General features: G+C 40.0%; 2 protein-coding genes across 2 annotated transcripts; both read left to right on the forward strand.

The window, feature by feature from the left end:
* Nucleotides 1-543: 543 nt before the first annotated feature.
* On the forward strand, nucleotides 544-5,342 carry LOC113839714 (arylacetamide deacetylase-like 4). The gene is made up of 4 exons (XM_027443337.3): nucleotides 544-1,461; nucleotides 3,143-3,359; nucleotides 3,562-3,625; nucleotides 4,321-5,342. The coding sequence occupies exons 1-4, from the start codon at nucleotides 1,291-1,293 to the stop codon at nucleotides 5,093-5,095; spliced, it is 1,227 nt and encodes a 408-aa protein (XP_027299138.1). The 5' UTR covers nucleotides 544-1,290; the 3' UTR covers nucleotides 5,096-5,342.
* Nucleotides 5,343-5,605: 263 nt separating this feature from the next.
* CFAP107 (cilia and flagella associated protein 107) lies at nucleotides 5,606-9,239 on the forward strand. Its single transcript, XM_027443346.3, has 4 exons — nucleotides 5,606-5,867; nucleotides 7,146-7,259; nucleotides 8,122-8,299; nucleotides 8,928-9,239. Exons 1-4 carry the CDS (start codon nucleotides 5,769-5,771, stop codon nucleotides 9,188-9,190), a joined length of 654 nt encoding a protein of 217 aa, XP_027299147.3. The 5' UTR covers nucleotides 5,606-5,768; the 3' UTR covers nucleotides 9,191-9,239.
* The last annotated feature ends 14,296 nt before the right edge of the window (nucleotides 9,240-23,535 follow it).

Genomic DNA, 23,535 nt, shown 5'->3' on the forward strand with positions numbered 1-23,535 from the left:
AGATCAAAGTCTCTGCAAGGAGATTCAATGTATACAGTGGGCATTGCAGAACCACATCTGCAAGAAGAGTAGCTGTAGAAGGCCTGTGTTAATTTGGGTCACCTTCTTGAAAGCAAGTAAGGCCAGCCCTGATTTTGAAATTACCATGGCTCTATAAACTCCTAGTTCATATTGGGATGTCTCCACTATGCCCTCAGAAGCTTAGGGCAAGAGATATTGGTTGAGAGGGAGCACTTAAGGACAGGTTTTAGAAGGACAGTATCAATCAGGGAACTGGGCTCCTGATCAGTGTATTGTAAAAGGCTGAGCTTAAAGAGAGAGAAAATGTGAACCAAAATATTCTCATGTTATTTCAGAGTGAGGTTCCCTGTGCTGTGACTTTTCTCCATGTTTTGAGTTTTCATTAGAGGACAAGGCAGTGCTGCATCACTTGATTTCACGCTTTATTGTACTCTGCTGATGAAAGCAATGAGAAACAGAGGTGAATGTATTCAAAATCTTAAGACTGAGGAAAAGAAAATCCTATTAAAAAAAAAAAAAAGAAAAAGCAAATCATAAAATCTCTGATTTCCCTAGTCTTTACAGAACAAATGCTATATTTCAGATTTCCCTGGGTGTACACAGAGGTGACGTTGAAAGCTTTCTCCTGAAATTCACCAGAGTAAGGTTCTTCTTTTAATAACAGCTAAAATTCCTGAGCAATTATGGGTCTGTCTGTTGAAGCACATTTATCAGTGGTACCTGCTCGTAGCAGAGAACCTTTTTATGAAAGACGTAATTGAAAAGCTAGCATAGCCAGTGGGTAAGAGTCATTATTCATGAAATCTGAGCTGTCACCTCTTTGCAGTGCTTGCCTTGCCCTTCCAGCAGGCCGCCTTTGGACAGCGAAAACCTAAATTTAAGGGATGCTCGCAGCGATTTGAGGACGGAGCGGGCAGGAGCGCGGGTGCCCCGCCGGGCTGCGGCTCCGCAGAGGCTCAGGCTCTCGGCGAACGAGCTCAGGACCGGGACGCAGGGCTCAGGACCGGGACGTGCAGCTCAGCACCGGGACGCGCGGCTGAGGCCGTGCCTCCCGGCACCCAGATTACGCCCGTGTGCCGCCAGCAGCGCGGCCGCCCCCCGGTGCTCGCTGGCCGCCCGCACCATGACCCCGGCGGCGGCTTTGCGGAGCTGTCACAAACGGGGCCGTGACGCCGCCGGCCTGCAGGGGCGGGGGGGGTCCGGAGGGGGAAGCGGCCGCTGCCGGGCCCCGCCGCGGGCCGGGGAGCCCCGCGGGGCCGCCGCCGGGCCATGGCGCTGCTGGCGGCGCTGCTACTGCTGCTGCTGCTGCTCCTGCCCCTGGCGGCGCTGGTGCTGGGCACGGTGCTCCTCGGGCTGCCCAGCTACGAGATCCCGCCCGGGGTGAACCAGCCCGCTAAGCTGCGCCTGGTCCTGGCTGTCCTCCTCGGCACGGCGGCCCTGGTGAGTCCCGCGACCGCCCCGCGGAGCGCTGCGGGGACCCCCGGGCGCCCCCAGCCCCGGCCCCGGGAGCCGCCCCCCCCCCCCCGGCACGCCCCGGCCCCCCGCACCCCGAGCCGGTTCCTCGGAGGAGCGTGCGGGGCCGGCGGAACCCAGCGGGAGCCGAGCCGGGGGTCGCCCACCAGGTGCCCGCAGGGGAAGGCAGCTCCTGGGGCAGGGGGGGAAACCGCAGCCCCTTCGGCCGCTCCTGCGGTTGCTGACATTTCTGGTGCAAAATCCGGTTAGGGCTGCTTTACTTAATCCCTGGGCTCACTTTTACAGCATTGCATAAACGGCATTAGAGCTCTCCGAAACGCTTCCTCTGTCACTTGCGGCACCTTCGGATTTTCGGAAAATCTTTAGCTCGCTCCGTTAGCCCCGACATCCCCCTTCCTGAGCACGCAGACCTTGTTTTCCTGCACGGCTTCTTACACCCTGCGCATCCTCCCGAAATGCACTTACCCTGCTCCCCAGCTCCCCTGCATCCTACCAGAAGGCAACAAGGCAATGGATAAGGACTCTCATTAAGCATTTAAAATTGTTTAGTAACTGAGTGCACTGATGAACTCGGTTAATTTTGTTCCCGCCTTCTCTTTACTTGTTCACTTAACACATCGAGTTTATATTCTAGTTAGTGAGCTCATCACAACAGCACTGGGAAAGGATGCTTCTTGATTTTGTTCAGTAAGTCTCTTGTGCAAATAAAAAGCAGTAACTAACTTGCACAGCACATCTCAGCACTACAGATTTGCAAATCCACTGAGTTTTATGGTCTAATTCAGCAGTATTAGCTTATGCAATGATGAATTAAGAGTTTATGAGGATGTTTCTGTATACACCATTTAATTGTTGTTATCAATGAGCACAAAGGTGTGATGGGCAAAACGGACAATTAAAATGTGTATTCCTAGATGGCCAGTTTGGATGCACTATATCAAATTGCTAATAAGATAATAGAATGACACTGGATTTTAGTAATAGAAGTAGGTTTCTTTACTCTATAGGAAGTGAGATACTCGGAAATTTGTTTTTCCTGAATTAAAGAGCTTTATTTTTATCAAACAACAGGGGTCAAATTGCTGTAAGTGAAGCCTAGATTTTTACATCTGATTCTTCAGAAGATGATCTGGAAGATTCCAATGATTGCTAATACGATATAATGTAGTTCTCCTCGGTAAAACTAACCTAGGTACTCTTAAAAGAAATACAATTTTTTGACTCTATCCCGAGATCTCTCACTTTCTTAGAACTGGACATTCTTACCAAGAAAACCAACTGCAGAGTTACGTTTCCTCACTGTTTTCCAAGAGTTTATGAAGGCAAAATAGGGACTAAACAACCTATGAGAACGAACTCTCCTAGCAGTACTTAGAATACAAGAAGCCATTTAGAAAGGGTTTAGGAGATACTTGCATAGCCATTATCTTCTAAGAGTGGTCCTCATGTATTCTAACTTATTACATTGTTACGATTGCATTTTATTGTAGAATATTAATGTTTTACATTACCACTTCTTGTCTTGTGAACCTTGTGTTTCTTTGAAATTTTCCTCAAATGGAGTTCAAGGTAAATATGACTCAGAGTTTTTATAACTTGGCTAAATCAAGACTTTTTAAGTAGCCTTAATTTCTTTTACCTTTAACAGGGAAGGATTTTGGAGAAGACAGGGCTTTGCAGTCAAATCACTTTTGGCCGATACGTGCGACAAGGACGGAGACTAAGGGTAGACCCAAAGCTCTTTATCCAGGATCTGCAGTTTAACGAAGTACCTGTGAGGGTTTACCAGCCTAAAGCTGTATCACACAGGCGAAGGAGAGCTATCATCTTCTTTCATGGAGGAGGCTGGGTGTTTGGAAGTCTTGGTAAGATACGTGCTGGAGGAATTATAATAACGTACAAAGAATATTCTCATGTTTTCATTAAATTGAAATGAGAGGAGGTTTAAGTGTGTGATTTTGGAGAAAGTCTGAAAAGAAATACACACCTTTCTAGAAATGCATACTCCCTCGATGTCTCAAAGATTAGGTCACTAGCAAAATACTAATAAAAATATTTCTTTTCCAGATACCTATGAAAAAGTGTGCCGCTACATATCTAGAGAAAGTGGATCAGTAGTTGTATCTGTTCAGTAAGTGAGCCTTACCCAGTTCTATTGTTCAGAGATTATTGTTGCTGTGGTGCCACAGTAGAGCTGCACTGTTTTTGGAGATGTTATATTTTACAGAAAAAAAAAATCTAAAGAATTCAAGAAAGTACATAAAGAGACAAATAGTGATAGCTGTGATTTCACAGCTCCTAACTGTTCATGCACTGATATACTCAGAAAAGACTCCAATAGGAATATTTGCCACAATAAGAAAATCTAAAAAAGCCAATTTAGAACTTAGGTAAAAAGTCTTCTTTGTGCTGAACATAAACATACAGTGAGATGTTCCAAACACTTGTAATTTACAGACAAAGAGAGAATAATCACACAATATTAATCCCATTCTTACACATAGAAAGCAGAGGCACAAAATCATTAAATAATCTTGTCAAGAATACACTGGGGGTTTCAGCACAACTAAGGAATGAATTACAATGTCTCATTCAGTTACTTAATTAGAAGACAATCCTACTTTCCTGTGTCTTTGTGACTGAACACACAATTTACAACTTATCTGCAATCACTAGCTGAGAAATGCCTGCTTAGAAGGTAATGAATATCCTGACATGAAGGAAAAATACCCCAAAACAATAGGGTTGCAAAGCACTGTAGGATAGCATTTCCAAATTAATACTAATGACATTTCCTTCTCCTATACTTGTCTCTTTATGTATCAGGTACCGTTTAGCTCCTGAACACAAATACCCTGCTGCATATGAAGACTGTCTTAATGCTACCATACACTTCATGAGGAACACAGAACACTACGGGGTGGACCCTGCCCGTATAAGTGTCTGTGGGGACAGTGCAGGGGGCAATCTAGCAGCTGCCGTTAGCCAGACCCTGGCAGGAAGATCAGACCTCCCCAAGCTACGCTCTCAGATCTTGATCTACCCAGGCCTTCAGGCGCTAGACTTCAATTTACCTTCCTATCAGCAAAATCGAGGAGTCCCTCTCTTATTCCGAGAACGTGCTGCTTTTTTTGCTTTGCAATACCTAAATGGGGATGCATCGCATATGCAAGAGGTCTTGGAGGGCTCTCATATTCCTCCAGATATGAGGCTGAAGTACAGGAAGTGGGTGAGTGCAGACAACATCCCTGAAAAATTTAAGGTCAGAGGTGTGAAGCCACTTAGGCCCACTGATTTTGTGGCTGAAGTTTATGAGACAGTGAAAAGATTCTGTGAGCCCAACCTGTGTCCCCTGCTAGCTGAAGATGCTATTGTTCACCAGCTGCCAGAGTCTTTCATCTTGACTTGTGAGTATGATGTGCTGAGGGACGACGGCTTGCTGTACAAGAAGAGACTGGAGGACAATGGAGTTCGAGTGACCTGGTACCACCTTGAGGATGGATTCCATGGAATCATAAGTCTGTATGATTATGCGGGGTTGTCATTTCCATCTGGTAAAAGGGGATTGGACAGCGTTGTTAACTTCCTAAAAGGCTTATAGTAAACATCTTAGATTCCACGAGTCTGTTCATGCCTCAAGCTAGAAAAATATCTTTTTAGGATATTTAATATCAGGTGATGAGTAGTCAGTCAAAGGTGGCCATTAGCAATGATAAACAAGGCTCATGTGAAACGCATTCCAGCTGTTAGTTGGACCATGGAATATGCAAATGTTATACATGCTTGTACCATGCTGCAAGCTCTTATCTTTAGCTATGTCAATAAATAAAAACATTATTTTGAATGGACATCCTGGTTCATCCTACTCGTTTAAAATAAAATGTGTTTATGCATCTATGAAGAAAGACTGGGTGTAGTGCAGGTGTGTGTGGTGTGTTGGTGTAAACAAGTAAATCACTTATCACAGTGCTCTGATTGTGAGCTCTATTAGAGAAAAAAAGATACCTTAATTGAGTGGGTTAGGAGCCACTGTTTCACTCAGTTGGAATTATGATGCAGCCTAGAATGTGGTTAGGTCACTGTGGGGACAGCAAACACAAGTGGTTCTAAGGCTAAGCAGATTCGCACATCTCCCATGCTTTCCAGCACTGTGGCAGGCAGAGCCCTCTCTGCCCTTGTCTTAGCACTGGATTACTGAGTAATCTTTCATCCACAAAACTGGAAGAACAGTTATTCAACAGCCAGGGAGGGGAACACTGGTGAGACAAAGAAATATGATTGCATCTATTAAAGATGGACGGGATTGGTGGAAAATTGAACCAAAATACTCTACTAGAGTTCTCATTGGAAACTGGCTGGAAGAGAGAAAAAGGGTAAGAGCATGAAAGAAGTGTGAGAGAAGGATAGAATGGGTCAAAATCAATTCTCTGCAAACAGTACACAGCTGCAGGGGGAGCTGGAGTGCAGGCTCATCTCAGAAGAGTAATAAAAGAGAGAAGATTAAGCATCTTGCTTGGCCTCCATTCATTCATTTGATGATCTGCCTTTCTTATCTCTAAGTCAGGACAGAAGCAAAGTCTGAGCACCGTGTATGTGATGTGGTTCACACAAGATACAAAGTTTCCCAATTAAAAATGCTATAGACTGCTATAAAACTTAATAATATATACAACTATACAACAATCATATATACAACTATACAGCAACCATATGTACAACTTAATATTATATAACAGTATTATACAATAGAGGCTTCTTTTGCCCTTCCATAAGTTGATACTTATTAGTAGTATCAAAGGATCCTTGATAATTTGGATGTTGGTTTCATTTGTGCAAACAAGCATGTTTTGCTAGCAGAGCTGCTCTACAGATTGCATGTCCTACTTAGGAGCTGAACAAAATTTTATCATTACACATTTAATTTTGTTAAAACATGCCAGTTAGGTTCAATATTGGAGCTATCAGGGCAAATTCTCCTGACTCCACTAAAATTACTTCCTTTAGATTTTTTATTTATTTTTTTATTTTTTTTTCCCCTGACATTTATGAAATCTGATGTGATCTCAGAAGATGAACATAGTTTACATAGTTTAAGGGTATAAAAATTATGTAGAAAAAAGAAATCCATAAAGTATTTCACTAGATTATAAATGAGGGTGAAATAAACTGAAAAGTAATGAGAATATTAAAAAAAAGCTTTTGTAACTGAAGAAATAAGACAGGGAACAGTCTTCCAGAGAAGACATAACATTTCTTTGTATTTTTCCAACTGGACTTGAGCAAAATGCTAGACAATATATTGCAAAGCCTGGCCTGCTGTGTCAGGAAGTTGGGAAAAAGAGAGAAAAATGGGTTAATTTGTCCTTTTCCGATGTTAGTTCACACGGCAGGTGACAGTATTTAACACCAAACCATGAATAATTTTTCAAGGGCTGTCTTGCATCTTATATTTACACCAGAGAATCAGTCCAGAATTTTACAATGGCTGATTGCATCGGCTGATTTTATTATCTGCGGATAAGTTTGTGGTGCAGAGTTCCTTTCAAATAAGTGCTTTTAAAATGCATAGATTAAAAAAGTAGCTCTGGAACAGAGGTTCTGTAATTACCAGGTTGTATTTGCCATCCCCTGAGTGTTGTATATCTCTCTAGTTTATAAAACCCACTGGGAAACTTGGCCACAGCATATACAGCACAGACTTCGTTTGCTTCCCAGATCACAAACCAGAACAAACAGTAAGAAGAACCATGAGGAAGAAATACGAGGTAAGTAAAAAAAAAATTCAGATGCAGGGTTGTGTGTGCTAACAATCCATAACAGCAATGATTTATAACTACTACCTATGTCACGTTTTATATCCCTAAACACGTATACGTGTAAAAGAAGGCACTGCAGCTCTATGGCCACTTTACAGGATCCAAAGCGCTCCCTTGTAGGCATGATTAAAGTGGGATGCCTCTAGGCAGACAAACAGCATGTACTCCTTGGTTCTTTCTGATTGTTTACCCAGTATCTGCCTGGTAGGGAAACCAGTGTCCATAAAGAAAATCAGCATGTTACTAGCTAGGACTGGGGATCATGTCTTCAGGACATTCTGTGGGCTTTAGTAAGACCTTGCTGGTAAAAGATGATTGGCACAGCCCCAATTCATACGAATGAACTACATTTAAATGAGTCCCAGAATAACACTTTTCCCATAAGTATCATTTGGTAGAATGTCCTTTCCTCTAATGTACTTCTCCATCCCCAGATATGCTGATCATTCTCTCCTGACAGACAGCTAGAGACTATGTGAAATGCTAATGCACAATGCAACATTCCAGCAGCACGAGAAAATCAGCTTCTCAGTTGCAGGCTTAAATGTTCCTGCAAATGTATGATGAATGTCTTGAAATCAGACAAATCAGATCTCACAGTGTACAGATGTTGTTTCTTAACTGGAAATTTACTTTCCTTTAAAGGCAAATGCCTTTATTTTCAGGGATTAAGTTGTAAGTAAAAGTAACGTAAGCATTTACAAAATTTTGTGGTATCACTGGTAGCACAGTTGGACTCAAAAACATGCTAAGCCATCTGAATGCTATGCACTGAGACAAATGGCATGGTTTCGTGTGCATCTCATTGCAGGGCCTGCCAGCACAGCACTTCTTCACACATCACGAGGAACCAAGAAGCCGAAATTTAGTATCAGAGTATGACGATAAATACAATAGACACGGTTATGACCCTCTGCTGCCTCCCCTCCGCACCTGGAATGGACGCAAGCTTGCCTGGATTCCTCAGAAATCAGATTTCCCCATTCTTGGTAGCTTTTGTTGTTATTAATTCAAACATAAAATGGTGCAGTGGTGAACATATAGACTTAGAGCCAGCCCTTCTGTTTTTAAAATCAGTCTGAAAATGGATTTTCCAGTGAAGTTTAGCTGCTTTCTTACCCAGTCAGTAGCTTAGTTTTATGATCACTAAAGTGGAAATGTTATCCTTGTAACTACACTTAATGACTGCAGGGAAGCAGTGTAGGATAAACCTTCAGTGGAAACATTGCTCTTACCTATGCAATAATACCAGACAGCAGCTGAAAACAAGGGGACCTGTGAGGTGTAACTGGCAGGAGAATTCACCGAGTGTTAGTATGTTTCTGAATTTAAGTGATATATACACCTCTGGTAATTTCTTTAATACTTACCAGAGAGACTATGAAGAATCAAGACTCCTACATTTGTATCTTTACTGCTTTCCTAGCAATACCTAGCAGTGATTTTCCCCTCCAGCCAGAGGGATGCACACATGCCATGGGAACAAAAAGATCTCAGTCCGTCCTTAATCTGTTGTCAGAATAGTACAAGCATTCCCCGTGCCCCTTGTGGAATAACAACACCAGGACCAAATATTTAATTTTATCATTCATAACATTTAACCATTTCTTGTCTCAGAACCACCTACCAACTACGGCCTGCTCGAGCACCTGATGAAAAAACGGCACAAGAAAGAAGCTGGAATGATGACGAGTGTCTACACCATTTCCTATGAAAAGCCACCAGTTTCTGCTTTTGCTACAACTCATGGCCTCCCTTCCAGGCAGGGACGTCGTCCCCGTAATATTGATAGAATCCTGGACTATGAAGAGAGTCAGAAATATCTACAAGCCCTCGGCCAGCTAGTGAGAGACAGAAAAGCAAGAGATGCCTCTATGTAAACGGCTTAGTGTGATCTTAAGTACTACTTAATACAGCTTGTTGCTCATATACGTAAGAGTGATCTGTTCTGTGCGGAAGGAATGGGAATTAGGTTACGCAGGCGGAGGGAGGGCTGACTGCTGGTTAGAACAAGTTGCTGGGTTACGTTCTGAGCTGCAGATGGCTGGGAATATTTTTTCAACAGAAGATATTAAATCACTGAAAACAAAATTTATACCTGTCAGACTCTAATCAATGAATAGCTGAATTAAAAAAAGCAAAGTGGGACAGAACCTGAAAGGTTATAAATCTCTAGTTGCTTTGTCCTTAGTTGTTACTTCATTTTTATACAGCTTGTTATATATTTCTTTCCAGAGAAAGGAGAAAAGAAACTTGTATTATTCCATAACATGCCTGAAACATCCAAAAGTAAAGTTAGCATATGAAATGTCTGAATACCTAAGGACAAGGTGAACCAAGGTTTCTCCGAACGTAGTTAGCAAGCAGACCTCAGCTGCCCTTGGCTTTACATACTGAACAGCACTTAAGGGTAGATAAGCTGCAAACTACATTAGCTGGCCTTATATTACCAAACAGTAAGCCCAGAAAAAATAGCAGTTGGTGGCCTTTACGTTGCTGGATGGGGCACCCTGATACTTAGTGCTGACAGAAGTCCAAATTCTTATTCCAGTTTGGTGCAAGTTCTGCATTTAAATCATGCTTGGTCCAGAGAAGATATCTGCAAGGTTCAGCTGCTGTGGGTCTGAGGTTCAACAATAAACATGCATCAAATTAAAGTCTTAGATTAAATGTATCTGTAATTAATTCAATTGCATATTTATCTCTTCCTTCAACAGTTTTGCTCAATATTAACAATACTGTAAATATTTTTAGGCACAAGATAAAGCACGTATGTTACTGGTGGCATGGACAAACCTATGGCCAGAATGTATTCAGAGTTCTACCTCTGCACAGAGATACATTTTAGTCACTGTGATTTATTTATTTATTTATTTATTTTGAGGTTGAATTTATTTTGAACTGAAGGACATTGATGATTCAGACATAAACGTGTTGAGCAACAGTGGCACCTATTGGTAAAGTGATTCTTCACTAATCTTTGCAAGACATCTCTGCAGAAATGTATGCAGACCTCCAGCTCATTGCATGAATCAGAAAGTAGCACTGTTAAAGAAATCTTTTAGAGAAGCAAGAACCCTGAAAATTAGATAAAGCATCGTGTGGCTTGTTTTTGGACTCTAAGCCTTAGGGAGACCAAAGACAATTTAAAAAAAATTGAAAGCAAAATAGGTGAAAGTAGTCAGTGAACTGCCAACCAAAAAATGACCTGCTTGAGGTGCTGTGTTATAAAAAACATATTCTCTTCAAAAACTATTTAAAAAAATAATCCACAAAGAATTCCTTACATGGAATGAAAGTTGGAAGATACAGAAATTCCTGTATTTGCAAGGGAGTCCATCCAGATCCCTTGTATTGTCAATATCACTACAAAAAAGTGTATTTTAGTATCCATGTGCTAGTATTTTTTATGAATATATAAAACAGGCATCCAACTCAACAGTAAAACAAAGCCCATGTAATATTTGGAATATGCCTTAGACAATTACACAAAGATACTCTTCCATTTCATACAGCTCTATCAGTTTGTTTAAAAGTCTGGTCATCAATCATTCATAAATATTAAATATTTATAGTAAATTAAACATTTATGATTATTACCTACTATGCTTCTAAAACCAAAGCTCGTATATGGAAAGAAATTACCTGCTTGTGGTACAGGGAATTACTGAGATGCACAAGTACTATCTATGAAATTTGTATGAAAACGTTCATTTCAAACCTGTAAGCTGACAGGGCAGGGCTCCCCAGGCACAGGTCTAATCTCTTCAACTATTGAGCCATTTACAAGTAAAATGCACAACTACGACACCCAGAGGAATCAAGCAAAGCATGCTAGCTAGCTAAGTGGATGAAATGCATTTTGATAGAGAGCCTCTTAAATATAAAAAATGCACAACTTCATAAGACATGTCAGTTATGATTAATAATACCCGGTAGCAAAATATCTGCTTTGAACTGTTTAAGTGATTAGCTGCTTTCACTTCAGCAATACTAAATATGCATCACAGATATCTAACTAGCCTTTTGGTGACTCAAGCCTCCAAGCCCGCTGAACTCGACAGAAGGAGTCAAGGCTTCTCCATCTCTTGGTCTGAGTTCAGTGACGGTGGAATCAAACCAGTAGCAAAAGCTGAATGTACACATTGTTATCCTGAGTGCATCGCTCAAATAGCCTGCAAGACAAAACTTCAGATACAATGGAAGTGACAATAAGGCTTTCCCCCACCCCTTTTTTTTCTTCTGATGCAAAATGTAATCGACCTAACTTATTCCAGACAGAACCCCCCAACCATAAGGTTGAGTCACGGCTGAAAGCAATACTTCAAACACAGGACTGTGTCAGTAATACCTCATTTATACCGTCTTGCTGGCCATTTGGATCTATCATTATCCTAGCTTCTGATGCTGTATATCTAGTTTATTGCCAATAGGTAGACGTAAGCATGTACACACTTTTTCTTCATGTACTATACTGGCTAAGTGCATTGAAGACAGAACAGCAGATAACAATGAAGGATACCTACACGTACAGTTAATAGACAGCAATGCTTCCTGTGATACAAACCATGCCATTTAACCCTACACTTACATGTATATTGCTGTGACTGGGAGTCCTTCAATAATACTCTTATTATGTCTAACACAAATACATTTCACAACACCCTCAAATCTTCAGAAATTCTAAGGACTTACATTACAGGGACATTAAAAGAACAATCCTTTTGCCTATGCTTTAAGAACAGCAAATAGCAAATGCAGTCAGCTAACAGAAAGATACAACAGAGGTGCTGGGTTCCACTATGAAGATGTGCACTTTTCAGGAGGATGGGAAATTAACAATGAAAATAGCATAGCCTCACAAAGAAGAGAGATAAACTGGAAACAGACCTGGTGATAAATATTCTTGAACTTGGAGGCCTCTGAAATATGGATTCAGTTTGGAACTTAATTTCTACCAGACAAGTAGATAGATAATGTTTATTCTAGGACCTTCTGAACTGGTAAGGCATAATTCATCAATGTGTGACAAGCACTTTGGGAGTCTTGAGAATCATAAAATACAAAGGATCACCTAATGATCAATAGCAAAATATCCAATCAGGCATTACCATGAAATATCACTATCTATCTATCTATCTATCTATCTATCTATCTATCTATCTATAACTACATGTATATCACCATACCAAATTGTTTTTTCTTCAGATGCAAATTATTTTGCAAATATGTTGGATTCATCCAACCTTTTCTTGAAATTTTTTTTTTTTTTTAGTCTCGGGACCTTATGGTCACCTGTGACTGGAAAGCAAGAGTGCACCAGTCTTCAATTTTGCTTAGAGATACAGCTGTCTGTTCTGAAAACATTCTAGACAGCCTTGATTGCATGCAATCAACCTCATATTTGAACTTCTGTGACATTAAAGAGACAAGGTGGTAGTTAGAATTGACGCACATCTCTCAAAGCAAGCATATTTCTTGCCTTGAAGGAGCCCGATGTCAGCCTAGATGAGCTGCACAAACAAGAAGCTACATTCTTTGGACTGAGAATCTCAGTCAGGGTTGGGATGCAGATGAGGAACAGTGATGCCGGTTGGCAAGTTCTGCAGTAACAGGGGACTGTGGAAGCCAGCTGTGAAGTGAGGGTAGTCACAGAGACAAAATGGCAGGGTATCAGGGAGAAGAGATAGGTTGGTGACAAGAGGTTGTTTGCATGGTCCGAAGGCCTCTTTCAGAAATTATAAATATTCCTTGGAAGGTGCTTAAAAAGAGCTAAGTCAGTTTTCTGGTAAAACAGTTTCATCGGTCTGAATTTAAGCACTACTTAATGAAGATATAATGCCTGCCAAGTCCTGTCCTCCAAATCCGCACACACCATTGCACTGATTTCCTTGAACAGCACCCTTGAGCATGCACAGCTCCTGGGTGGGATTCTGACTTACCCAGCTCCTGCAAGAATGTAAAAAAGCTTTCTTTGACAGCTCTAGCCACATATATCTGGCAAAGCTCTCCTGTATATTTAAACATATATTTTTCATATTGGTGACAAAACCACTGAATTGTCTGTCATTAGCAATTACTCTTTTCCTTTAACCAACCAACCAAAACCAACCTTTTGTTCTGCTTGTTGAACTGAGATGGAATGATCAGCTCTTCCAAGGCACCATCTTCAAGCGATGCCATTGCTGCGCTTTTTGCTGTAAGTCTAACCAGTCTAGGCAGATCTCAGCTGCAGTACATTTATGATGTTTTTACTGCCACATGGGGTTGTACCAGTTCAAGCAAAAAATTTACTAGCTTTTTAAAAAGAATTCATATTTGGGCCTTCTTTTCTAGACTGTGGCTTCCCTCATAGAAATACTGCCCTGTTACTCATCTGAATGAAGAGTGCATAAACTTCCCAAAATGTGACACGATCTTTGTTGAAACCTCTTATTTAATCCATAATTCAAGCTCACATTTCAAAGGCACCACCTGTCTTCACAGGCAGCTATAATCAGTAAAAGTGCTGCAGGGTGTCATGAACCTGGTCTGTGCTATCTGCTGTCTCCAGTGAAGACACTCTTTTTTTTTCTTTTTTTTTTTTTTTGGTCTTTTCCTATCATTTAAAATCTAATCAAGTTAATAAGGCTATTTGTATGGAAATTACTTCACAAAGGACTAACTCTGGGATATTCAAGGACTGCAGGAGAACAGAAGTACAGTTTTCTATATGTAACTGTGAAGTAACTCCTAAGTTAGCTGGTGAAGAGAAGAACTCTGTCTTGGAGATGATTTTGTAGGCATAGTGACAGGGGCATTCACTTTGGGTACTGAAGGACCAAGTTCTATTCAACAATGACCCATAAGGAAACTGTTACATAAGTAATATACTAGTTGTTCTGGGGCACTAATGTTTGCTAAGAAAGAAAAAATCTCTAGGCACAGTCATTTTATAGGAATTTGCTCTTTACCATCACTTACTTTTATTCTTTCAGTTGCACCAACCCCTAAGGACGCCAGCCTCATTGTGCAGAACTCAGCTGTAAAAAGACAGCCCCTGGCCCAGAGAGCTCCCAAGCCTAGGACTGCTTAAATACCTTAAAAATACATTGAACAAGCCAGTCCAGTTTTTGAAATAAGGATTGGCTGCATAAATATGTACTTACCTGCTTCAGTGCTGTCAATATGTAATTTAGGCTGCTGCCTTATGACATATTTCAGGTCTAATTTAAGGAACTGTATATTTGGGCAAGAGGGTCTGGAAGCCTGTCAGGTAAATATTGCAAGTTGTAAATTTTCACAGCAGATTTGCCACTAAGTTTAGTCAGCACTATATTTAAAAAGAACACTGACCTGATGGTAGCCCTTGTCCTTGACAGTGGTTGGCCTGAGAGCTAGTTAAAGATCCCTAGAGGAACGCTGCTGGAATCTCCCTTAAGATTCAAATAGCTTCCTTCTTGCATGGCAGTCCTGATGTCCTTCATATCAGTAGCATCAACTCAGGAAACTTACAGTCTCGTCCTCCCAGTTCACCTCAAGGTGGTGACACTCATGCCAGACAGAGAAGTGCCTATGGAGAATGGGCTTAGAGGCTGTGCGTTACCTAAACGTCCTGTGTACCCCAGCCTTGTAGCCAATACAGAGAAAATTATGGATTTTTTAAAAATGAAAACAAAGCAAATATGAATTCCTGAACTGATACAGAAGATCTGTCTTTCCATATGCTGGTTGCTGATACTGTCCAGAGAGAGAAATTTAAACTCCTCCTTTTGAGATACTTGGAGGAATTCTATAAAAACCCACTGGTAGGTACAGGCAAACCTACAGTTTTCTTCTGTTCCCTCAGATGCTTTAGCTCTGACAGGGCTTTTTGTTACGTCAGTGCTGTCATTGGACTGCCTGCTTTCCCTCAGAATTCCTGATATTTTGTGTTATCAGTAATATTAAATATATATTCAGTGCAACCCAAGTATTTGTTTCTGTAACACAGGCATGGACATTTCTCACCATGTATATCACTACGTACTGCGGGGCCAGTTTTCACTGCTGCTGTTACTTACAAATATTGAGAGCAAATCACTTAATCTGGCCTCTGAAGTGTTTTAGGCTTAACTACAGCAATCCCACTGATGAACATAATCTCAGTAAAATCTCAACCAGGTTGGAGCAGACCAAGATTTAGTCTGTACGCTGAAAATAAGGGCACTGTAGATGTGCAGGGAAGCAGTAGGTGGCAGAATCTGCTCTGTTTTTGTTCTCTCCAAAGCCTGCACTACAGTGTTTTGGGTTCTCTGGCATCTAACAACTACCTAAGAGGAGCCATCTCTTGGTGCAGTTTTTCCAAATGTTTTGAAATCCCTAGAGATGAAAGGTGCCATTGTTGCTATTCTTTATTTCTGCTACAGCAGTAATGAGGTCAAAGCAGGGTAGAAGGTGAACTGTACTTGGTTTTGCATAGACAAGACAGAAATCAGGTAGTTGTTAAATGGTGCACAGCTGATAGATGAGGTAACAAGAGGTCTTTCTCTTTCCTGGGTAGTATTTTTGCCTGAAAATAGTTGATGTGCTACGGGGTACTTGAAAGACAGAAAAAGTTAATGCAATCCAGCCTTAAACGATCTGTAGTGTTTCAACAGGAACAATTCGCACTGTCACACAAATTCATATGATTTACCCCGTGGTCACTTTTACCTTCCACACGCCATGATTTGAAGACATGGATATATTCAAAAAGTGTTGTTCCCACAGTTTTTAGGGGGAATTTGGCCCTTTGTCAGTGATTAAATGACAGGGAGGCAAGGTGATTCACCTGCAGCTAGTCAATAGGAAAGCTGGAGCAACAACACAGACATTTTGATCCTTATTCCCTTATTTTAACCACCTGACTAAACTTTCTCCCCGACAAAATGTTAGCGTATACCAAAGTGTTCTGCTTGATTGTTCAGACAGCATTGTCAGCCTGTGTTTACATGATCAGTGTTAGGCACTGTTGTTGGTCTGTACCTGTTTCCCTGATTAATGAGTTTTTTCTCTAGCTGGTCATTTCACAGGAAAAAAAAACTTCTTATTTTCTATTTATAAGAATTTTGCAAAGCCACCTCAGTCAGCAGTACAGAAATCTCACAATCAGCAAACTGCTACAGGCAAAAATATGTTCCAGTTAATGTTAAATGAGAGATGTGCTAATTTTCCCCCCTATTTCAGAGATGCTAATGAGGAAAATCAAAATAGCATTTTCCAGTGAACTGGTGACAGATCTAAGGTGTTAAAAGTTTAAATCTTAACACAGACAAAGCACTCTCAAGCCCTCAAATACCAACCCTGTTAATGGGAAAATGTCAAAAATGCCTGTGAGGGTTGAGATGGCCTTTTTAAAATCTGAACACTGGCACCAAAGCCTAAGTAATGGGCCAGCTTGTCGCCAAGTAAAGAATACGTTTATTTATTTATTTATTTATAAAATGAAAGTAGTTTTGACTTACAGTACTAGTTCGATAGCCTTAGAGACCAAAGTCATATGCTTCAGCCCCAAGGTAGGGCAGCTTTTACAGAGATTACCATTGAGGAATCAAAATGGTAGAATTCGCCAGCTTCACGGTCAAAATAACATTTTTCTTTCTTCAAAACTTAGTGAGTAATTACAATCTTCCAAACATTTTAAGGAGACCCACTATGGCCAATTATTTTCTTCCTTTTAGAATTGTGCAACAGCAATTATTTCCTTATTTTATATATCTCAAGGAATTCCTATGTCAGGAGTTCCACAAATTGCCTATATACAATACATATCGACATGCAGATTTACCATAATATCAGACACTGGATGACTAAGTTGAAATACCTAAGCAAAAATTTGCTGTGAAACCACCATTTATCATTGTAGGTCCATAAACTCTGCTGGAAATAACATTGTAATAGGTATATCACAGCAGGGACCCTGACTGTATCTCCAGGGAGGAATTGGGAATTCTACAGCATGAGGTACGTTATATACAATATATTCCAAAGTAAATTGAAAACAGTGAAAAGACTCTCAACATATGGTCAAGTTGTTAATATTCAGTTCTTAGAACTGTAAGCATTGAGATTACACATAATTCTATTTCTAGACTATGATGATTCACAAGAAATCCCCCCTTTGTTATATCAACTCATGCTTCAATGTTTTGGGGGAGATTCTTCCTCCTACCTCCCACCTATTTTTATTTTTTTTTTAGTATAGATTAAATTGCACCCTATATGATTAGCCAGTCAACCTTGAAACTGAGAATTCTTGTTATTAGATTACAGTGGCAGATAGCTGAGTAGCACCACCAAATTTTTTTAATTTGGTTCCAGAGGAAGAGTCACACTGGAGAAGCTGAATACCCCCTGCATCTTCCTCTTCTCGTCATGTTGGGACTTTCCATAAACGATTACAAAACACTTTAGCATGAGATACTGACTGTGGTCCATCTGTGTTTAATTACACAAGTAAGCATGTACTGGCATTGCTAGACATGGGTGGGTCTACAAGCAAGTCACTGATGTGAGTTCATTATTAGGAATGCAGCAACTTTTAAGTAGCAAACCCGGGTACTTGGGGCAGTTTAGCTACAGTGCATGGAATTCAAACTTTTTGGTGGGTTTTGCAGCTTGTGCCACATTTTGCAGCTGTGATTAGACAATTTCTTTGCACCTAAGGTAGTCAACATCGCAGGCAGAAAAGCAGTACCCCTTTGGTCAGCACAAGCAGTAATAGCAATCTTCCTCCCAGCCTGTATACAGCCATAAAACACTGCCCTTTGCAGCACCAGTATTCCTCCTCTCCAAAAACTTTTAGGTAAAATTCTGGGCCCACTCAGAACAGAGGTAAAAGTTGCATTTATCCACCTACCTGTCAGAAATGCAAAAAAGTCCCCAGTTTGTTATGACATCCCTTTTCCCAGGTAGGGAAAGGCAATTACCACATCCATTCACTTGCACCAAAGCTTTTGCCATCACAAATTTGATTTCAGAGACAATTGCTTTCAGGCCTTGCAGCTGAGGGCAAAGCTTGTTTGAAGGGGTCATTTCAACACTTGGCCTCTCCACGGCACAGCATGCCACCCGGGAAACAAAACCTGAGGACCTGTACTTTTAAAAAATAGCCTTTAAAAACGATAGCTGTTGATGCTGTGCACCTAACCTCAGACATTTGGGCTGTCAGCCTGAACTCTGACCGGCTGTGGCCTCCTACATCTGGAAGCCATGTTCCTTCATCAGCTAAATACGTTCAGATTGCAACAGGGGCAGAATACAAAATCAAATTGCAAGCCTCTGCTTGCTGAACTAAGGGATCAATTCCCTAATTCAGCTGGGAAAAGTAATCAAAGAGACTGGAATAGCCACATTCCACCCCGCAGACAAACTAGATTGTATTGGCTGTGTATCCCAAAATAAATATCATGTGAACGCTCTACTCAGCCAAGAAAACAGCAACAACTTAGAAAGGGAATGAGTCTCTTTTGTATCCTGATATATTGACATATTTTGTTTTAGCTTTTACATGTGCTAAGAAATGGAAATTACAGGTGTTTGGGGTTTTTGGAGGGAAAATATACTCCTTTGCTGTTCTAGAAAGTTGTAGGAATTCCAAGTATTTCTTCTTTAGGGGTTTTTACACTTTGTATCCCTACGTACAGAACTGAGGTGTATTTCAGTAGTATTTCATCATTTAAGCTGTTCCTCAGTTGGATACCTGAGTTTGCCACACATCAAATTTTACCTGCCAGGACAAATAGGTTTGCCTCAGGAAAGGCAGACAAGGCTGATGAAGTAGCTGCTTCACTAATTTGTGTGGAGAAATTGTTAAAATTCCTCATTCTAAAGCACATATTCATTAAAAGCTTGCTTAGGAGGAAACTTACTTGCCTCAATATCTCTGATCTATAACAAATCCAAATCAGGGACAGTTATTGCCTTTTTAAATACATTTTTGGTGGTAATTTGTCATCCTAATCAGATCCACACGCATGCTGAGCTCTTTACTGCATCACTTTGGCTAGAATATAGCATAAAAAATGCTTCATAACACTGCAAAGATGTAGCAGAGACCAACATTTCACTATCTAGGGGGTAGAATGTGCTTGAACTGAAGCTTCATGTAAATCTTTATGTAAAAGACAATACACGGGCTCTAATTAAGGGAAGCAATCAGAACATTGCTTCTGAATACAGTAATCACAACTCGATGGTATTGTAATTAATAAGAGCAACAAAACCAATTAGAGACTTACCTGGGCTATCACAACTGAAATACTGTAACAACAAAGTCTAGAAAAAGTAATAATCATATTTATTAATTAGATAATGGAATAAAAACCTATGTCAATATGGAACTACCTTGATGCCCACTGGTGAGATAAAAATTCTGCTGCAAAGCTGAGCCACTTAATGCCTGCTCTTTTATATTCTGCTGATTGTGGTATTGCACAAATAAGTTTAAAAGGAAGGTGTCTGGGGCAGGGACAGTTTATCTCCATGTATTACCACACCCTCGGGCACTCACAAGGATTCAGCAGGTGGGTTACTGATGATTTTTTATTTTGCAAGTATGTTTCTCTTACTGGCAATGTCCATGCTTTCTCAATCCATAAATTCCCTATTTCTCTTCCCACTTCTGCTTTTGTCATGATTTTATTTTTATGAATCTTGTTCTTCTTTTAATTTGGGCACTATGCAGATGGAGGAGACCCTGATCTTTGGAATGGGGAGGCAATTCTGGAGAGACAGGAGAACAGAAATCTCCTAAATGAGGGAAATGTCAGAGGGGAAGGACAGCTACAAGCTAATGATCTCTTTTGAGTGAATCTATAGCAAACACATTTTACCAAGGCACAAAAGGAAAAAAAAAGCCATAGAATTTTTTATGATAATTTTCTCCTGTAATTTTAGAGAAATATGATGCTTGGCTGGATATATTTAGCTAAATGTTTTGTGAATTGGGAGTCTCCCAAGCTTTTTATTTAAAGAGCTCTTGATATTCTTTTCCAGTAAGTCAGCATTACTGCAGTAAACAGGGAGCCTTTCATAACCTTGCTATGTGTGATCCCTTCTGAAAGTCACTCTGCAATCAAATGTACTGGGATTTCATAATAGTAATTTGCCACACTGTCAGAAATAGGCTTATCATGCTGCTGTCATTGGTATCATGTGAACATCACTCAGTATGCTGTGCCCTTCAAATGAAAGCCAGTGCTCTGAGCCAGTGGCAGAGAGAGAAAGATGGGAAAAAAAGGAAGAATAAGAGGACATTAACTCTTTAAAGTCAGGTACAGCCTCAGGCTGAAGGAAGAAAATGCAAAGCTACTGTATATGATGTGAGCACCTGTTTAAACATCAGTAATATTTACTGAATATTCACTGGGTAAGAAAGTTGTGGTTTTTTTTGTTTTTTTTTGTTTTTTTTTTTTTTTCCAATTCACTTGAAATGTCTCTGAAAAATCTGTTCCTATTGTTTCTCATTATGTGGAGTGTGGCATCTACTAATTTCCAATGCCCACAGGCTGTTAGCTGATCTTGACTAGTTGTTCAAATTTTTAAAATGTATTTCCATCCCTCTCCTCTCTGCTTTTTTGTAAACATTTTCCTGGGTAGTTTCCTAAATAAATCAGTGAAAAGTCTTGGAGATTTGGGATTCACAGAGCTTTAAAGTAGCAATAGGTAACATCTTTTAAAAATGATTCTTTCCTGCACTCACACAGCTGGAATAGTGCTTTTCCCAAAATTCTTTCTCCTAGAAAAGTCACACACTTTGTAATCTCCTCAGTCATTTCCCTAGTTTGTAAAAGTTCTGTCAACGAATCAGAGAGAAAAGAAGTGTCATGTAGCTTAGACTGACCAAACCAGCTTGAATGATAGAAACTTGAATGGATTTTTATAAAGACAAGTCACTGACAGATGTGAATGCTTTTAAAAACTATTCAGAACCCCATTTTTAATGAATAAACAGAGAAAAAATATTAGTCTGGTCAATTCTATAAATTCTAGCAACAAGTATAACCTACAGCTTTCATACTGCAAGGTTGTTTGGGCAATGGATTAGGTGCATGTGCCTGAAGACGATATATCTTGGTGGATAAAGCTTTAATCTTCATAGCTGGTGAGGATATTTCTGAACAGCATGGGAAGGAAAAGAAAGAAGAGGAAGAACTCAGTAAACCAACAAAATCCCTAAAACGTAGTATCTGTAATGGCTATAGTGTTGCAGGTAATACACCTCCCTCCCCCCCCCCCCCCCCCCTTATTATTTTTGTTCCACAGAACCTTAAATTAAAGAAAAGATCTGGTCTCCAGGTAAAGAGCTAAAGCTACATGTAAGATTTAGCATTTCCAAACTTACCGAAGTTATTTGGTTACCTCAAAATGCTAGTGTTTCCAGACAGCAGGTGTTCAGCACTTTCTTATGGTCAAGGTCCTCAAGATATCTTAAGTTGCACCCTCGGAATCAGTAGTTACTTTACAAGGTGTTTTCCAAGGGGGTTGTTTGTTTAAGAATTCAATTTATAAATTATCTGAGACAGTCATAATTAGAAGCTGGGGGACTTTCCTGTGAGTGAATCAGCAATGTAGCATAATCAAACTAATGTATTTCTAATGTTATGGCTTTGCCACTCAGTGTGGATGTCTGCTTCAATAACACTTTTTATTTAATTTAGATCACTCTAGCTTGGTTGCAGTTCTGAATCTGGAAAATCTAATTTTTGAAGTGACTCTTAAAAAAAAAGCATATAATAAAAATTCTGTGAGCTAATGATTGCATCTACTATAATAGCTTCATATGTTTTTTATGACCTTCTTATTTATCTGTAGACTCAAGATATTTCATCCATTTCTACCACTCATTGTCCATTATCATGTAAAGAATACACGTGTTTTGAGGTTCTGAGATAGCACAAAGGAAACCTTACAAAACTGGATGTGCATTTACTTCCCCTTGTGGAACTGCACTTCAAACACTGCACCAGCACTAATAGGGAAATGAATGGTAATTACGGTATTTTATTTTATTTTATTTTATTTTATTTTATTTTATTTTGTTTTGTTTTGTTTTGTTTTGTTTTGTTTTAATGTTGTTTTAAGTTGTTTTGTTTTGTTTTACTTGTGCCTGCAATGCACACAGCATTAAATTTACATAAAAATACTAGGTAAGGCCTGCATACCATAGTATATAATAGGCAAATTGTTCAAACATAGTTCATAGTTAGTTTCTATTTATCCTGTCTGTTACATATAAGCAATTATATTTTATCATAAATAAATTCTTGAATGAATCAACTACTTTATTAGTAAAATTAAATATCTTAATAATTATTTTTGAAACTGTCGGAGGGCACTATTGGAGGTAGAAGAATAACACCTAGGATGACACGTGGTCATATTCCATGGACAATCAGCCTGAAATGTAATGCCAGGTTCTTCTGCAGAAATTCTTCATACCGAGCTCCCCATGAAGGTGTACCATTACTTCCTGTTCTCTCCCTCTCAGGAAGTCTGTTCTGTTCATAGAAGCCTACTGTGGTTGTTACAGGAATGTCTTCAACTAGCTTGTCCATTTCCTTCTGATCCTGGGGTTAAATTAATTCAAAAGACCGCCTGCCAGGACAGAGGTCTGAGGTTGTGTCAACATGTCATTAGAAATGCTTTAACAAGTTGCTCTACATGTATAATTAATAGAGATGAAGGAATCCTGGGCTGTCAGAAAGTCTGCGCTCCATCCTGGTACATCTGTCCTCATGAATCTTGGTATTTCCTTTCCTCTTTGATGTTATTTCTGGGACGCTGATACTGTTCACCATATATTACTCTCAGAAAGGTTGATCTTATAAAGCAAAAATATGATAATAAAACTATTTTGTCCCTCAGTGCAACTTTTATCCAGTGAGCTCAGCGTTTTAACAGAGCTTGATTAAAGATTAAGCCTCAGTACAGCTGCGTGAGGCAGGTAAGTAGCATGATATCCATTTTACAGATGGTTAAACACAGAATAGAGAGGTTAACTGCCTTGGCCATGGCTGCTCACTAAGTTAGCTGCAGTGCTGGGAGTGAGAACTCAGGCCTGAATAAACGGATTGCTTGATTTGGTAGCTGATGCACAAATCAGTGAAATGGAGTTTTCAATTTCACTAAATGTATGTATACATATATATATTTAAATGGCTCCTTTAACCAAGTGTAATACAATGAAAATTTTAGTTTTTGTCAACCAAAAATTTAGTTTCAT

This window comes from Anas platyrhynchos, chromosome 22, assembly GCF_047663525.1.
Source record: "Anas platyrhynchos isolate ZD024472 breed Pekin duck chromosome 22, IASCAAS_PekinDuck_T2T, whole genome shotgun sequence".
Lineage (NCBI taxonomy): Eukaryota > Metazoa > Chordata > Aves > Anseriformes > Anatidae > Anas > Anas platyrhynchos.

What these genes read in the sequence shown, in the direction of transcription:
- LOC113839714 (XM_027443337.3), top strand. Translation starts at nt 1,291, where the DNA reads ATGGCGCTGCTGGCGGCGCTGCTACTGCTGCTGCTGCTGCTCCTGCCC. An exon ending in TCCTCGGCACGGCGGCCCTG is followed by an intron (nt 1,462 to 3,142) that starts GTGAGTCCCGCG and finishes TACCTTTAACAG; the next exon opens with GGAAGGATTTTGGAGAAGAC. An exon ending in CTGGGTGTTTGGAAGTCTTG is followed by an intron (nt 3,360 to 3,561) that starts GTAAGATACGTG and finishes TTTCTTTTCCAG; the next exon opens with ATACCTATGAAAAAGTGTGC.
- CFAP107 (XM_027443346.3), top strand. Translation starts at nt 5,769, where the DNA reads ATGATTGCATCTATTAAAGATGGACGGGATTGGTGGAAAATTGAACCA. An exon ending in GGCTGGAAGAGAGAAAAAGG is followed by an intron (nt 5,868 to 7,145) that starts GTAAGAGCATGA and finishes ATATCTCTCTAG; the next exon opens with TTTATAAAACCCACTGGGAA. An exon ending in CCATGAGGAAGAAATACGAG is followed by an intron (nt 7,260 to 8,121) that starts GTAAGTAAAAAA and finishes ATCTCATTGCAG; the next exon opens with GGCCTGCCAGCACAGCACTT.